Source organism: Suillus subaureus (genome assembly GCF_016647635.1).
Source record: "Suillus subaureus strain MN1 chromosome Unknown BJ212scaffold_29, whole genome shotgun sequence".
Lineage (NCBI taxonomy): Eukaryota > Fungi > Basidiomycota > Agaricomycetes > Boletales > Suillaceae > Suillus > Suillus subaureus.
Genome location: NW_024538585.1, coordinates 532,067 through 549,596, shown reverse-complemented (window position 1 = coordinate 549,596; position 17,530 = coordinate 532,067). Strand labels below are relative to the sequence as shown.

The 17,530-nt window shown below is 47.9% G+C and overlaps 4 protein-coding genes across 4 annotated transcripts; 3 read left to right on the top strand and 1 right to left on the bottom strand.

The window, feature by feature from the left end:
• Positions 1–1,030: 1,030 nt before the first annotated feature.
• On the top strand, positions 1,031–1,951 carry BJ212DRAFT_1448456 (uncharacterized protein; the record flags this gene model as incomplete). The annotated part of the gene is made up of 5 exons (XM_041338546.1): positions 1,031–1,173; positions 1,238–1,355; positions 1,405–1,608; positions 1,662–1,816; positions 1,870–1,951. The coding sequence occupies 5 exons, from the start codon at positions 1,031–1,033 to the stop codon at positions 1,949–1,951; spliced, it is 702 nt and encodes a 233-aa protein (XP_041190117.1).
• Positions 1,952–5,674: 3,723 nt separating this feature from the next.
• Positions 5,675–11,160, top strand: BJ212DRAFT_1277781 (glycoside hydrolase family 13 protein; the record flags this gene model as incomplete). Its single annotated transcript, XM_041331384.1, has 14 exons — positions 5,675–5,923; positions 5,977–6,122; positions 6,173–6,759; positions 6,810–7,398; positions 7,446–7,957; positions 8,012–8,418; positions 8,470–8,566; positions 8,615–9,155; positions 9,209–9,676; positions 9,729–10,243; positions 10,298–10,384; positions 10,437–10,759; positions 10,819–10,899; positions 10,957–11,160. The coding sequence occupies 14 exons, from the start codon at positions 5,675–5,677 to the stop codon at positions 11,158–11,160; spliced, it is 4,806 nt and encodes a 1,601-aa protein (XP_041190116.1).
• Positions 11,161–11,412: 252 nt separating this feature from the next.
• Positions 11,413–14,752, top strand: BJ212DRAFT_1277938 (topoisomerase II-associated protein PAT1; the record flags this gene model as incomplete). The annotated part of the gene is made up of 10 exons (XM_041331397.1): positions 11,413–11,605; positions 11,666–11,809; positions 11,864–12,864; positions 12,914–13,226; positions 13,279–13,481; positions 13,534–13,685; positions 13,733–13,804; positions 13,857–14,193; positions 14,246–14,355; positions 14,410–14,752. The coding sequence occupies 10 exons, from the start codon at positions 11,413–11,415 to the stop codon at positions 14,750–14,752; spliced, it is 2,868 nt and encodes a 955-aa protein (XP_041190115.1).
• A 276-nt stretch (positions 14,753–15,028) lies between these two features.
• Positions 15,029–17,355, bottom strand: BJ212DRAFT_1448453 (uncharacterized protein; the record flags this gene model as incomplete). Its single annotated transcript, XM_041338545.1, has 3 exons — positions 15,029–15,737; positions 15,792–16,143; positions 16,191–17,355. 3 exons carry the CDS (start codon positions 17,353–17,355, stop codon positions 15,029–15,031), a joined length of 2,226 nt encoding a protein of 741 aa, XP_041190114.1.
• Positions 17,356–17,530: the final 175 nt, after the last annotated feature.

Here is a 17,530-nt window from a genome sequence, read left to right as displayed (position 1 = left end):
CTAGGCCGGAATTCCAGACCTTCGGATTTGTCCCCTATGTCTCTGTCCCAAGTCTAGGGATTGCTTCCCTAGGCTGGAGTCTTGCTTTTCTGGCACTTACCCTCTTTCCGGACTTAGGTCCACTTCCTGTCCCTCCGACTCTACCTTAGGGTAGTCTACCTCTGTTTGCTTCTGCATCGGACTTCGTCCAATGTAGCCCCTATTCCTTCCAGACCTCCGGACCTCCTGTCCTCTGTACCTCCGGATGTCCTGTCCCTCATACCTCTGGGTATCCTGTCCTTTGGATGTTCCGCCCTCCATACCTTTGGACGTTCTGCCCTCCATACCTTCAGATGTTCCATCCTCCATACCTCCAGACCTCCTGTCCTCCATACTCTGGACCTCCGGACATCCTGTCCTCCTGTCCTCCAGACCTCCTATCCTTCCATCCTGTTTTCCTGTAGAAGTATTACCTTGCAGCAGGAACTCTCCTGAGCATTTCCTGCATTCCTCCGGAACTCTCCCGCGCTCCTCCGGAAGTCCCCCCACACTCTCCAGCAGAGTAGCCAGCCTCCAGAAGTCCTCCAGACTTCATTGGACCATCATCGGACTTCCTCTGAAATGAAGGGCACATACTTGGGTAAGGGGCACAGTGTACGAGCTGAGGCCAAGCCCCTCTGAGTCAGTCTCTCTCTCCTTTGAGCATGGTTCTTAACAATGATCAACATATGGTACTTGGTGCTGTCAGCGAATCTGATGCAGACAAGTTCAACTCTGAGGATCCCAAGTAAGTCATTTTCCATTGCCAGTGACTAAAGTTAACAGTTAAATTTTATTAGTGATAATAGACAGCACAGATCATTCAAGAAACTTCTTGTATCATGCCCATCTGTAGGTAAACTAACAAAGTCATCGGTCAAGGACCATGACCTGGCATTTGCATACAGCCAGGTGAGACGTCACAACAAGTAGGCCTTGCTTCACTAACTCTCTATTCTAGCTGATTAAAGGAGCTGATTCAGCCAGGGCAGACAATACAACAAAACTCAAGATGCTTGTCATTTCTTGGTTATCAGAGTGTACCCTGCCACCAGACCCCATTCTTTACCCTTATGACAAGACTGGCCATGGTTTCTACAATGATGCAACAGGAAGGCTTCTATGTCCTGTGGATCACGACTGGAACAACTCTGAGTAAGTTTTATTTGTTGGGTGACACCTTTGTTGACCAATTTAACAGTGTTTGATGATATATTAGGGACTACCACCCTGATTATAGGGTGATGGCTTACTCTTGGCCAACATTCTTGTATGATGGACATTATGATGCTAGGAATCCTAGAGATGGCCTGTTTAAAGGGAAGTTGCTATTAAAGGTATGATTCGCTGTGCAGATGATCAACACTTTCCTGAAATGAGCTACAGATGTTTAAAGCCATATTTACATCTCCCACCTCTGCGGAGCTTGATGACCCAGAGCAGACTGGTTCTGATGAAGTTTCTGCACATGGACATTCAAAGCACCGAAGAACCCGGACAAGTGGCGAGTGGCACACACGCTGTGATGTTGCAGGGCTACTCAACATGAAATCCACTCAACCACGGGCAATTGCATATGCTGCTGTCCAGGTATGAAGTATGACTTCTGATTGGCACCTTGCATTGTTAACATGGTGGCTTAGCTTCGCTTCGCTTTGTCCAGTGCTAGCTTGTGGCAGATCACGGATGATGACTTCAACAGTGAAGTTTTCTATAACCATATTGTTGATTTCTTTGAGCTTCCCCCAACACAAGACACAGCAAATGAAGTAGATGATATTTTACTATGGTGGAACCGGTGAGTAGCCTGCTGCTGCTCTTTGTCGTCCATCTCATTATATTGTATATCAGCAAAGTTTTTGGTCGCAAGTATGTGTCTGTTTATCGCCCCCAAAGGGTTGAACAGTTATCAGTTGCTCGGACATGGGCTTGACAAGCCTAACTTGCTTCTCCCTCCCTTCACTATCACCCTCCTTCTGTTGTCTCTGTCACCCTCCTTCCGCCATCTCCATCACCCTCCTTCCACTATCTCCGTCCTTCTACCATTTCTCTCTTTCTGTTGTCTCCGTCTCCCTCCTTCTACCATCTCTGTTAAGAACCATGTTGCTCAAGGGGGAGAGAGACTGACTCAGAGGGGCTTGGCCTCAGCTTGTACGCTGTGCCCCTTACCCAAGTATGTGCCCTTCATTTCATACAAGGTCCGATGATGGTCCAACAAAGTCTGGAGGACTTCCAGAGGCTGGCTACTCTGCTGGAGAGCGCTAGAGGACTTCTGGAGGAGCACGGGAGAGTTCCAGAGGAATGCAGGAAGTGCTCAGGAGAGTTCCCACTGCAAGGTAATACTTCTACAGGAAACAGGATGGAAGGATAGGAGGTCCAAAGGTCTGGAGCAGACTGAGGACTCTACTGTAGTTGTACAGGGGTTATATACTAGAGGCTATCTGAGAGGATCAGTAAGCAAAGGAGTAAGGCTATGTACGAGCATGCAGAAACACATTGGTAAGTAAGACGGAACATAAGTAAATGAACTCGGAGATGAAACTAGTACAAGGATCAATCAGCAAGACGGAAACAGAGATAACCGAGAACCAGAAAGGCGGAGATGCCTAAATGGGGATAGGCGCAGGATCTCGGATAGAGGGCGGGAATAGGTCCAGAGATAGTAACAGTTAATATCCGGAGGTCCGGAGATCTGGTGATCTGGAAGGCAGGGCAGAAACAGGACTGAGATATGTGAGGTGGTGGATGTAGTCTGGAATCCGAGAGGAGGTAAAGTCTGGATGTCTTGCTGGATGGAGTGCGCATAGGGTGGACAGGATAGGGTTGTACGGATCAGGCTAGCAGTGAGGATCCAATGGTCTGGAGCTCAGGGGTAAATCCAGAGCATAGTCGATCCTGCTGAGGTGTGGAGCACACAGTGGAAGGGGATCTGGGAATGAGTTGGATATAAAGTGTGGTCCGGACATAGGCTCAGAAGGCGTGGGAATATGATGGAACATGGGTCCGAATCATGGGATATGACAATCTCTCTCATTCTACCATCTTCCTCTCTCTGTTGTCTTCATCTCCCTCCCTCTGCTGTCTCCCTTCTGCTGCCGTCTCCCTTCCTCTATCGTCTCCCTTCCTCTATCGTCTCCCTTCCTCTATCGTCTCCCTTCCTCTATCATCTCCCTTCCTCTACCATCTCCCTTCCTCTGCCATCTCCCCCTTACACCATCTCCCCCCTTCTGCCTTCTGCCTCCTTTCACTGTTTCCTTCCCTCTACTATCTCCATCTCCCTCCCTTTTCCATCTCCTTCCCTCTACTGTCTCCCTCCCTCAGCTACCATCTCTGTCTCCCTCCCCTTCTGCCATCTCCCCATCAATGACACTGTTGCTACAGTTCCTACATATAATACTTGCTACTTGTATAAGTAGTACATACCATCTGATTTGTATGTGTCCCATGGGTGAAGCTACACAAACAATAGCATTGTGATTTGTTTCTGGTTTATCGTGATTTATGTGTGCTATGTTTTGTACATTGCAATGGAAATTTGGCATTGTATAGTTGAGGATACAATACCTGTTTGTCATTCATTAGCCGGTTCTCAATAAATTGTTTGTACTGGGACATCAAAACTGTATTGCTCTCATGAAGCAATTGCCCATATATGTTGCATATAGCAAAACATAACATATCTTTTACATTAGTAAATGAAGACTCATGGTGTCAGAAACTTTGTATAAGATAATTTATGTCTGGTATTTTTCGTTGGTCTACACATGGAACAACTTTACTTACTTCATCTGCCAGACACATGAGAACCATACCTAGATTCATCCGACTAACACTCAATATACTCATCTACATGACAGATAGCAAAACACAACACATCTTTTACTTTAGTAAATGAAGACTCGTAGTGTCAAAAACTTTGTACAAGATAATTTATGTCTAGTATTCTTTACTAGTATAGACATGAAACAACTTTACTTACTTCGTTGGCCAGACACGTGAGAACAATTGTCAGTATTCAGGTGTGATAGTCCCAATCACTATCAGGTTGGATGTGATTGGTAATACTAAAAACCAAGTTTCAGTATTATCATACCTAGATTCATCCGATTAGTGCTAAATATAGGTCATCACGATTGTCATTACTCAAGGAGGATAACAATGTAGATGTATATATAACCTGATGTGACTGGCGGGTCTGTCTAAATATGATATAAATTAATCACAAATCAAGCATCCGTAAATAAGTTGCACGACCGGCAACAATGCTCTGAAGCGTGGAAACTGCATACTATAAACATATCAAGCATGTTTATCAATCTGTTTTAGTTTTTACACAGCCAAATTCATTTGACTGATGCCAGATACAGGTTATCGTGATAAAGATTGGTCACAAGGGATAACAATATATACCTATACAAGACTATAGCTTCTGCAGCGCCATATTTTATCCGATTATAGACATTGTTGGGTTTATATTGTGTATACAAGGGTTTATCATAGATCTTGGGTTTCAGTGATGAATCAATTATGTACTTAATATCGTTTGTAGATGACATCAATTCAAGATCGTTATCATATTTTGCTGATCGCGCCTTTGATCTCGCAGCATTCGTAGCCTCACTGGTGGACAAGTACGTCCGCGCTCTTAGGTGGCTCTGACGAGAGTTCTGACGTTCCTTTACAGGGAGCCAACTCCAGTGTCCGAGATTCTGTATGTTCCAGGACCATACATTGGTCCTTGGCCCACTCTGACGAACCTTCAGTGTTTCTAGTTCAATCTAAGATGTAATAATATCGCTCTCGTAGTAAAATGACACACTCCCCCATCCGCGCTTGAAACCTACACCGAGGAAGGCCTCCTCGTGATCGCTGAGATGCTAAATTGACGACACTCCTGCTCAATGAGAATATCGAAAAAAATCTACAGGCACGAGCTGGGAGCGGGGCCACGAGTACTTTAAAACTCAGTGTTGCTACAGAGGCAGTCCGCATCACCTTCGACCGGGACGAGTTCGTATGTGAGGACTTCGAAGTAGAGACTTGTAGAGACAGGCAAAGACTCTACGGCTAGGCGATCGGGCGCCCGATACTCCCGGACTGCAGCTCCTTGGGTTATTATCCGGGCCCAAATGGAGGCACAGTGTTTGATATTTTTAAACTGTGTTATCACACAGCCCTCGTTTCGCCGATAATTCTATGCAGGCCAGACCCATTCGGACCGAATTGGAAAGGCTTCCGAGGGTATCCTACATTCTCTTCCAGGAGGATCAAACGATTCAAATCACAGTAAAGTTGACAATGTCCGTGGTCTTACGATGCATATAGGGTAAAGAAAGGATAGCTAAAAGTTGTCATCGTGAGGTCGACCAGATGTAATAGTTGGGGCGATTGTTGAAGACGTACGTATGTGGGATACAAAGATCGGAATAATTCTTGGCATGAGGACCTGTCAGAGACGCGGCTACAATAAGTTACCGATATCGTGTGAATCCGTCGTGTAACAGGGGGAGGTCCCATTTTGGCGAGCCCAGGTTCTTGACGTCACCAAGTTACTGTATTACTTTTCCACTTGCCATGAAAACATAAAAGGTCTATCAAGCTCCGCTCCACTTCACCTTTCATTTCCCTGTATTTCCCTACCAGCTCCCTCAGTGTTATGGCCAAGGCATCGGAGAAAGTTGATAGAGTGGCACAGAAACAAGTCCCATCCCTCCCACAGCTAAAACAGACAGATTCAAGCACATCCCACGCACTCCAAACGCTCGATCACGATGTGGTTACGCCAAAGACACCAGCAGATGAAGGAAAGGAATTCTTTCTCAGTGCCCGGAGCGCAGATGAGCGGCCAATATGCGTCTATGAGCTGAGATTGGATCCCGATGGTGGGCCTAACAAAGATCGATCTGTGAGTGCAACTGGTGTCACTAAGCCTATCGCAATCGAGTTAAAACCACATAGTATATCCGGCTTCCGCCAGCATATACTCCATATATATTGCGCGTCTCTCTTGACGCAGGCACACCAGCTTCAAAGAATGGCGTATTCAAGACCAATTTCCCTTTGGATGGCGGCGTATTCGGACGGAACAAGTTTGTTGAGCGCGAGTGAGTCTCACGTACGTATTCAAGACATGCTGACTTTATACATTCTATAGACTTCCTAGTAACTTCTCGAAATCTATTCAAGTGGATTTGCCTATCTCTCACGCGGGAGCATTCAAGTATTGGGTCGAGTACGATGGTGAAGTTCCTGGAGAACGTGCTAAAGGGAGAGAAGGTTACTTTAATATAGATCCAATCTTGCGCACCAAAGCGCGATCTCCTATTCTTTCGTCAGACATGAAGCCACTGACTCCTGCGCAGGGCGGCGCCGTTCTTTCACCGGAGATCGTATACTTACCTCTGGACGGCCTGGCTATACTCACCGTTGTTTCAAAATGGATGGGCCCAATTTCCAACTGGCGAGAACATTTCAACGAGGCAGGCGATCGTGGTTATACCATGTTACATTGGACACCCCTACAGGAACGGGGCTCAAGTAACAGCCCATACTCCATCAAGGACCAGAAACATTATGATACCTCAATCTTTATGGGCAGTGTTGATCCAGGTACTATCGATGCTCGGGTCAAGGAGATTTTGCGCGTGGCGAAAGAGGAATACGGCCTACTAAATCTGACTGATGTCGTGTTAAATCACACTGCCAGCGACAGCCCTTGGCTTGTCGATCACCCAGAGGCTGGTAAGTAACGGGAACAAGGTACTGGAAGTTACAGAATAACACTTTTCCAGGCTACAGTCCCGCAAACACTCCCCATCTGACTCCTGCTTTCGAACTCGACACCGTGATCCTGGAATTCTCTTCGTCTCTTGCATCAAAAGGCCTCCCTACACAAGTTCGATCTGAGGCAGACATTGACATGCTCATGACTAGCCTGGCCGAATCCATCAAGGTCCGTAACATGTGGCAGTACTATGTCCTAGATGTCGAGCGGGAGAAAGAAGTGGTGAAAGGTGCAATAAAGAGTGGGAAATTTGTACCTTGGAGCGGCCCTGATGTTGCTGGAAAATCTATTGTTGCACTGGCCGAAATTGTTAAGACCTCATCCATTATTGCAGGTCTCAACGAACTGGGTTCGCGTTATGGCGCTCGCTCAGACGGCGAGATGGCAGCAGGACTCCTCAAAGCAGCGTCCGTAAACATCGCAAACGACGTCGATACCCTGATGGAAATTTGGGGTCGCGTGGTTGACATCATCAATGTCCCCCTCTACAAGGAGTGGGAAAAGGACACGAAGATTGCCCTAGATCATGTGAAGAATCGCCTCAAGTACATTCGGCTGGAAGAGAATGGTCCAAAGCTTGGTGAAATTTCAGCGAGGTAAGAAATCGAAAATATATTTCAATTATGTGCTAATGTGGGAGCAGCTGTCCTCTTGTGGAGCCATATTTCACTCGTTTGACACCGCCTGGTCCGTTTGACCAGGAGAAATATAGTGTCGCAAATAACGGTTGGATATGGGACGCGGACCCGCTTCAGAATTTTGCCCTCCCACCGTCAAAAGCTTACCTCCGGCGCGAGGTCATTGTATGGGGCGATTGTGTGAAGCTTCGATACGGGTCAGGGCCAGCTGATAATCCATGGCTTTGGGAACATATGATGTCCTACGTAAGGATGCTTGCAACCACATTTGATGGTTTTCGTATCGATAATTGTCACTCAACACCGGCGCATGTTGGTGTCGCAATGCTCGATGCGGCTCGTATCGTCAACCCAAATCTTTACGTCTGTGCTGAGCTCTTTACGGGCAGCGAGGAGATGGATCTACTATTCGTGCAGAGGTTGGGCATTAACAGTCTTGTTAGGGAAGCAGGTAACGCCTGGGATCCAAAGGAGTTCTCAAGAGTCATGTATAGATTCGGGCTTGGAAAACCGCTTGGTGAGTTGTGCAGATCATTATGGAGCGTAGTGAGTGTTGATGTACCCATTATAGGATCCATGGATAGCGCATGCTTGACAAACATGGAAGAACTCGACCCTCCCTTCGGAAAGGGTCCAACGCGTCCGTGCATTGTTAACCCTTTGAACGGCTCTGTGCCTCATGCACTCATGTATGATCTCACGCATGACAACGAGTCTTATCTCGACAAGCGTTCTGCCGAGCATGCACTGTCCGTCGCTGGCATTGTAACATTTGGTTACTGTGCAGTTGCTTCAGTGAAAGGTTTTGACGATCTATATCCGAGGCTACTGAATCTTGTCGAGGAAAAGCGGCAATACGAACTGACCCAACTTGGCGAAAATTCGGGCATTGCAAGGGCAAAGAGATTGCTGAATGGTTTGCATCGGGAAATGGTTCTTGGTGGATTCGAGGAGGGCCATTACTGGCAAGAGGGTGATGTAAGTATATAATTTGGGCTTGCTTTCGTGCAGGTGCTAACAGTCGACAAGTATATCCTCGTTCAGCGGATGCATCCGACCACACAGAAGGGTTATCTGCTCATTGCCCATACTGCGTTCTCAAAGGGCTCAAAAGACCGCGGAATCGGTGCGTGCTACCGTACAATTTACACGACTCACCCTAACCGATTAATAGTGAACAGTATAGAGTTGTCTCGTACCAGAGCTCGATTCGTATATGGTGCTTCGGCCGAGTTTTCGTCATACGAAACGCCATACGATTCCAACATAATCCGGGGGCTTCCCGGGAAGCTGGTTGAAATTCCCGATGTTGGCGTCCCGCAGATATCGCATGATGTAGCGCCGTTCTGCAGGATCACAGTTCCAGACTACTTCCCGCCTGGAAGCATTCTCATTTTTGAAGTCGAGGTCCAGAATCTGGACGATGAGCTGGACACCTTCTGTGCCTCGGATGCAGATAAAGCCTTTGGCAACCTGGACCTTGTTGATTTGAACGTTGTATTGTATCGCGCTGATGGTGAAGAAAGGGATGCGACCAGTGGCGTGATTGGTGCCTATGATGTTCCAGGCTTTGCTAAGCTGACTTATTGTGGGCTGGAGGGATGGATGCACCCTCTTCGGCACATCATGAAGTCCAATGATCTCGGGCATCCACTCTGCGAAAATTTCAGGCAGGGATTTTGGGCTCTCGACTATATCCATTCAAGGCTGCAAAAGTAGGTGGTTATCTATTTATTTGCCTCTGGCATAGCTCATATTTGCTCACTAGGCAAACAATTCAATTCCCGAAACTTGTGCAGCCTGCGCAGTGGTTCAAAGAGCGGACAGAGCGCATCAAGGCCTCTGTTCCTTCTTATTTGCGTCCAAAGTACTTCGCTATCCTGATATCTACCGCATACAAAGCCGCTCGCCGTACAGCGATCGAACAATGCTCTGAGTTCGTATATACAGGGCATGATTTCACACAGGACCTCGCGATGTGCGCCATTCAGATGCATGGAAGGGTACAGTCCGCATCCCTTGATCCGGCCAAATCTACTCCATCACTGTCAGCAGGACTACCGCATTTCAGCACAGGATGGGCACGTTGTTGGGGCCGCGACGTCTTCATCTCCTTAAGGGGGTTGTTTTTAACTACTGGCAATTTCGAGGGCGCCAGAAAACATATCCTCGCTTTTGCGTCGACTTTGAAGCATGGACTGATTCCCAATTTATTGGATTCCCTTAGGAAACCACGGTACGAACCAACAGTCGTGCGGGATGATTTTCATTGTCTGATGCCTTCTCAGATACAATTCGAGGGACTCACCATGGTGGATGTTACAAAATATTCAAGATTATGTGGCCAGCGCGCCTGATGGTGTGTCGATCCTGTCGGAGCCGGTGAAGCGTAGATTTCCTGTAGATGATACCTGGGTCGCATGGGACGATCCGCGCGCGTACACATACACGAGCAGTCTTGCGGAGATCATCCAAGAAATACTTCAGCGCCACGCAAGTGGAATCGCATTCCGCGAGTATAACGCTGGCCCCAACCTTGACATGCAGATGAAGGATGAAGGATTCAACATAAACATTCGAGTCGACTGGGAGACAGGGTTTATTTTGGGGGGGAATCAGCACAATTGTGGGACTTGGATGGATAAGATGGGAGAATCTGAGAAGGCGGGCACGAAGGGGGTTCCTGGAACACCAAGAGACGGCGCGCCTGTTGAGATCACCGGTTTGCTGAAAAGTACGCTACGATGGCTCGATACGCTGTCGAGTTTTGGAAGTTTTCCATTCAAGGGTGTTGAAGCGACAAGTGAGATTTCTTTTACTGGCTCATTATACGACCCACTAACGTGATCCTTTGAAGTCAATGGGCAGAATACTTTTGTTACCTACAAGGCCTGGGGTGATCTTATACAGCAGTCCTTCGAAAGATGCTATTATGTTCCCTTAAGTAAGACCAATCGTTATTTTCGTTGTTACACGTCATTCTTATTCTTAAACAGGCGCCGGCGATGACTCGCGCTATGATGTGGATCCTGCTATCATCAATAGAAGGGGCATCTACAAGGATGTGTATGGTTCTGGCCCAGGCCGAGAATGGTCTGATTACCAATTCAGACCAAATTTCCCGATCGCTATGACCGTAGCGCCAGAACTGTTCCATGCTCAGCATGCCCTGCAAGCACTCCGCCTCGCTGACCGGGTTTTACGAAGTCCACTTGGCATGAAAACCTTAGACCCAAGTGACATGCAATATCGGCCTCGATATGACAACTCTAATGACACTACGGACCGGTGTGTTGCAAAGGGACTGAACTATCATAATGTAAGTTTGTGTGATGATTGTGTCATGTTACGTGTCTAAGCGGCGTACTTGTTCTGAAGGGCCCTGAATGGGGTTGGCCGCTTGGATATTTCCTCCGCGCTTACCTCCACTTCGACATACGATTTGGTGCAGGCAAAGAGGTCAGTACAGGCTTTCACGGACGGTCACAATCTCTGCGAGCTAACAGACACTGGCAGGATACAACTCAGACCCTTCACTATCTTCACAAAATTTTGCTCACCCCTAAGCATCATATCCAGACTGACCCTTGGGCTGGCATCCCCGAGCTGACAAATAAGGATGGACAATATTGTGCCGACTCGTGTAATACCCAAGCCTGGAGCGCCAGCACGTTGCTAGACTTTTTGGAAGAGGTTCATAAAATGGCGTCATGTAAGTGACCACGAGAGGACGTTCGTGACAAATGTAGGAAATATTTGTAGTCGAAAAGAAGTGTCAATCAAACTTTACATCGTCAGCCTGATCTGAGAAGCGTTGGAGAAGCACACGAATTTACGTTGAGATTGACTAGTGACCGGCAGCGGGTAGTCTGTGTATGGTCATGTTTGTTGCGGGGAGATGGGCTTGTAAGTCTTGATTCCAACTTTCGCAATCAGACTCATCAGCTTGCTGAGAGCTCTCCTCTCTTTCTTATGTCTTTCTTTGGGTTCGAAAGAAGCAACTTAGAACAAGAAAAGAAGAAATTTTTGGAGGGAGGCCTCCAAGAAACCGAGGACCTTGCGGTCTACACCTGGGGTGAAGAGAGCTATGACGGGCTAGGAGATGCACTCCTTGAGGGCGGTGATGAACTGAATGACGAAACCTTTGGTGGGACAGGTGCTGTTGGTGAGATGCAATCGTCATTAGCAAGGGCAAAAGAGTGACAACAATGTTTGCTGCAATCAGGCAAAGATTTCGATTTCACGAGTCAAACTCTCCCTACGCCCATTGGAGCTACACGTGGCAGGTTCACTCCTACTGCAGAGCCTGTCAGAGAGCGGACACCTGTGGTTGAACGAACGGAACCTGCGTCGAAGTCTCGTGATCGAGGTATGTGGTCAGATACCTTCAATCAGTTTCGGTTCTTAACATTTTCCGTCACAGGGCTTTCTCCAGCTCCAAAATCCCTTGAGTCAATATGGGATGACAAGTCGCCGTTCTCCATGCTTTCTCGTGCTGCAGGTCATCAGCGTGTACCCTCGAATTTGATGAAGTCTCCGTTCCCGCCCTCGAGGTCCCCAGCGCTCAATGCATACGCGGACCATCGGTCTCTCAGTCAACAGCAGCCCATCTCTCATGGCATCAACCAGATGGGTGTTCGCACTCTGCAGGAGATTGAGGCTGAAATGCGGGCTGCTCAACAGAAGCGCAAGCAGCAAGAAGAGATGCTTCTGCAAGTTCAGCTGCAACAAGAGTTGCAAAGAGAGGAAGAACTTCGCAGACAAGAAGAGTCACGCAGACAAGAAGAGTTTCGCGTGCAAGAACTCGAACGGCAAGACCTTCAGAGGCTTCAACAGGAACATTTGCTTGCAGACCGCATGCGAGCTCGTTTGGAGCAAGAACAACAGCTTCGCTTGCAACAGCAAGCCCGAATGTCCACTCCGCGAATAGTTCCTCATCTTGCACCTTCCCCTCGTTTCAATCAGCAGCATCAACACCAACAGCAAATACTCCTCCTCCAACAAGAACAGGAGCGTCAACAGCAGGAGCGATTGAAGGAGCTTCAAGAGCGCCTCCGTATGGAAGAACTCGAACGGCAGCTTCGCGCGCAGCAAATATCACATTTACAGCAGCAGCAGCAGCAGCCGAATTTACTCGCGCGTAGGCAGTCTCCTTACGCTGACACACAACGTCGCACGCATTCTCCTGTCGTCGATTCTCAGTACGCACTGTTCAATCAGCAAGGCACTCAGTATATGCCCCAGAGCATCCAACTGCAACAGAGACTTTTGTCAGAGATGGCACAAGTTGAGTTCATGCGAGATATGCAGGGCATCAGTCAGGCTGAGCAAGAAGCGTTGCGGGTTGAGGCCATGCGTAAGATCATGGAAACCGAGCGGATGGAAGAGAGGCGTCGTCGCAAGGCTGCCAAGATCGCACACATGGTGATGCCCGCAGTCCGTTCACTTTCCTCACGCTCATGACGATTTGCAGTCTCGCTACAATGATCTGATGACACAATCTGATAAGGATTTCATTACTCGCATTCAAGTCTCGCAGCTCGTTACGCAGGATCCCTATGCTGAAGACTTCTACGCTCAAGTTTATGGTGCCATTCTTCGTTCACGATTGGGACTCCAGTCTCAGGATGAGCGTGTGATCAAATTTGGCTCCAGTGGCGGCGTCGGTCTCGGATTGGCACAAAAGGGCAGTGGGAGAAGGCAAAGTGCAATGCAAAAGATGGAAGCACAGGTCGAACGGATTGTCAACAACGCACGACTTAGGGAGAAGGAAAAGGGATTGCACTGTACGTCTTCCACAAGATCTTCCTCTTTTCCTGATGCTCAGCACTTCGAAAGCTTTGCACAGCCTGCAGGGCGCTCTTGGTAAAACGTCTGGCCGTAGCTACAAGGCTGCACCGCGACAGCTTCTGCAGGTCGATGCCTCTTCAGCAACTCCTACCATGTCTGGTACTCATCCTCACATATCTAAAGAGGATGGAAACGGTGCTGCGCAAGAGGCTGCGAAACTCGGTCGCGAGGCGCTTGGACAAGCTGCTGGAGTGCGTTTTGATACCTTCATTCTAATATGACCTATTTATGTTTTGTATTTAGAGTGACGGCGTGGTGCGAAAGGACCCACTGACCCAACGGCAAACACTTGTTGTGTTGGAAGGGCTTTATGATCTGGTCCTGAATATCGAACAACTCAGGCGAGATCAGCCTCTAGAAGAGGACGAGGAGGACGAGGAAGCTTTTATCTCATGGTATTTTGTCAATTTCTTTTTGCGAGATGGCACTGACAATTTTCCAGGTCAGCGACATATAACGATCTTGTCGAGCAAATATGGATAAATTTGAAGGTCATGTTACCTCTTGAAACGAGGTGGGTTACAACATGTTTGGAAACTGTTTCGTTTATGTTGACACATTCCCAGTGACCCCCATCCATTTGTCTCCCTACTTACCCCAGTCAAAGGGAAAAAAATTCTGCCACGGCTCAGCCGCCACATTGCGTCACCTAGGATGCTCACGCTTCTTACGCTTTTAGTCGCCTGCTTCTCTCAGCTCGACGTCGTCAAGCTTGCCCCTCTTCTCGACTCACTAGAGGAAACTCCAGAACGTCAGGATGTGGAGCGACAGACGCAAGCCTTTTTGGGAAGTGTTCTACAGAGTATATTGCCTGTGATCGCGAAGGCTGAGCTGAGGGTCATCACTGGGCTGCTTGGATTACTCTTGGATCGCACCAACATTGTTGTCTCTGCTCAGACTCGGGTATGGGCGTTTTGTCTCATCATGCACAGACTTACTTATTCATCGTACTCAGCCTGGAATCGCCATGTTAACGTTGTTCTTGAGTCGAGTCGAGATAGTTAAGCAGGGCAGTAGTGCGCATGAGTCCTCAGAAATACCTACGCCTGCGGAAGCTCAACAATGGTATACAATTTTCTAACTTTAATATGATCTACTCTAATATATGAACGTTCGCAGGCAAACCATGTTTGATCATCTATTCCAACTTTTGATGCCCCATTTCGTGCTCTTGTTTCCCTCGACTCGTCTTGTTGCCCAACCTCTCCCCGTAGCGGCTCCCCTTCCTCCTACGGACATCCTTGACCAGCCTGTTTGGCAATTCCTCGCTGCGCTTGCACTGCACGCCTCTTCTGACCAACAATCTGTTCTTGTCACAAGCCTCCGTGAAAAAGTACTGGATATTGTGACAAGTGTCAGCAAGGGCTGGGTAGCAGATGAAGAGGTGCGACAGACGAAGCTGGCTAACGTCAATCTCTTCCTCCACGCGCTTGGGCTGGACAGTTCGCAGATATCGGTGTGATTCTGGTTGTGGTTCGGATATCATCATGTATCACTATCATTGCTCGCGTCGTTAGAAAGACAAAATTACTCATGGCTGTCACTCATGCAAGTAAAATGGGCTGCTCATTTACTTAACTACCCTAGATTGAATCAATTTTTGTCTTGGCCGCTATTACTGTGTATGCTGAAATGTCAATTTGAGACTGCGGAGCCATCGTTAATTCCAATGGACAGACAATGACAAAGACTTGTGCGAGGCGGCGCCCTGAACGCCTACCACCAAATGCTCAACACTCTAGGTGAACTCCTGAAGACACATCAACTCACGAGCGTTGTAGGTCAAAGAGATCGTAGCACTGCAGCCAGTAAGCTCCGTCCGACGCTTGGTGCCTCGTTCCAACAGGTCTGATGTCGAAGAAAGCTTTCCCATGAAATCTAGAACGGGCAAGGAAGATAAGGAGGGGAGTTTCTGCTCTGGCAAGTCAAGCAGGCCGGGGTGAAGTGGCACCGAGGCATTAGTCAACGGCATCAAGGGAAGCATGAACAACGCTTTCTTGCGGAGGTATTCTTCCGCTGGCTGGTCCTTGACATGCGAGCCAATCTCGAGGTGATTTATCGACAGTGATGTGAAGTTGGCGTAGTTTGGATAGAGCATAACATAGCCACGAAGATAGACGAGCTCGATGAAGTATTTCTTCCATGACTTGACCCACTTGTTGGAGCGGATGTCGGGAACGACGTTCTCGTGTATTTTCATGGAGTACTCGGAGAGGCGGATGGAGAGGTAGTCATGGAACTCGCGCCAGTGTTGTGGGAAGTAGACCGCGCCCCAACTGCAGGGTATCTGGGACAGGTATGGGGTGCTAGGGTTCAAGATGCCATCGGTGGTGAAAAGCGCCCTAGCGTCGAAGGATCTCCGGCCTTCTGGTCTGAGCTCGATCATTTTTTGCTGGTAAAGACTGATACCAAACACGGACGGTGAGATGTTTTCGGGTCCACCATACCTCCAAGAAATTTGTTGATCATGGAAAGTTTGCTAATATTCGTGAGCAACTTACCGGTATCGCAAGATAGTCATCTTGATCCATGCAAAGAACAAGGGAGACACCTCGATGTCATCCTCGAGAAGCAAGCCATAAGAATCGTTGGAATTTGGGTACCATGACTCGACGACAGCAGGGAGGAGACCGCCATGGATGACCCTATGGTGGATAAAGACATCGCCATGAGGCCATTCGAAATCTTGTACAACTCTCAAGGTGTCGAGATCGGCAGTTTGCTCCAGATTGATACGGAGTCCGATTCTTTCTCCAAAGTACCGAGCACGGGTCAAGGACGTCAGCAACCGTTGCAAAGAGTGAGGTCTATGATCAGTTATGACGCTAATGGTGATTTCGGGTACGTTCCAATCTGCTCTCGGTTAGATTATAACGTTGAGAACGACACTTGTCACTAACTGCGAAGTTCAAGAAGGCTGAGTGAACCGATCCAATCGGAGTGTGGTATGTCAGCTCGAGGCAATCTAATTAACGTGGTTTTACGGTAGGGCTCGTGTAGAAGAACCATCGTAAGTGTGACAGACAGAAAATCTTGAACATCCAAAGCGAAGACAACATCAGGCGAGGCATCCAGAGAATCTAGCCAATTATGGAAGGTCGGAGCGGTGTGAGAAAGCGTCGAGCACTGAAGAGCACAGTCCTCAAAAGAACAATGCATGGTATCGCTCGATGATGCCTGGTACAGTAAGACCGATACAATATGACCAATGGACTGGAGTCTGCAGACAACAGGCATGAAAGCATGGAGATCTTCTAAATGAGGAACGACCAGAACGAAACGACCCGAAGCTGATTTTTGCGTGCGACCGTCGTTGTCCGCTGATAGAATACCTGTCCGGTTGTGCTCTATCCGAGTCATTTCGAGGGATGGAAGGCGAGAAATTTGCTCGCAACAATTGAGGTTGCTGATGTCAGATGGAAGAACCAATCCTCCTATCATCTCGAGATGAGTCTTCGCAACGTGCACGCCAAAAGCAAGCCATGGATCAGAATCGGCGAGATGCGAAAAAGTGCGAGGGAATAGGTGGGTCGGTGCCACGAAGGGAGGGATGAGATATTCGGCAGGCTCTAGATTGTTAATTGCAAGTATACGACTAGAATTGGCAAGAAATCGGAGGAAGCCATTAGGTCCGACTGGTAGGGAAATGGATAGTGGATTGAGCAAATAAGTTTGTTGTCCACTGCTGAGGCCTTGCAAACCATGGTGGTCGAGAACGAGAACCCATTCCGTTCTAACTCGAAACACGGCACTTGTAAGTGTACTGTTGTAGAACGAAGAGCTTGTATAAGGTAGCAATAAGAGATTGGGGTGGTCAACGATGTCACTGTATGACAGGATCTTCTTGAGTACCCGTCGCGCATCTGAAAGGATTGTTTGTGGGCAGATCAAAATGACTTCTCGAATGGTGTCGGAAGGAACGAGAAACGGAGACAACAAAATTTCGAGACCTTCAAAAGAGAGTGAAAGAATTGGCAGTATAGCTGTCAGAGAATGATTTTCGATGGGCGTGCGCAGAACGTCGTTGACTTTGTCTGACGCATCTGATTTAGAATGACTCGGCATCCAGAACCACAAAGTCGCAACGAACAGACCCAAGAAAAACAAAGGTTTCGTTCGTGGCAGTGGCACCTTGCAAGAAGGCTGCTGTTTATTAGGTCTTTTATATCGAGCCATCGTACCTTTGTAGAAGATCAGTTCAAGCTACACTGTGTGTACTTATATTTGTGCTACAGTGTAT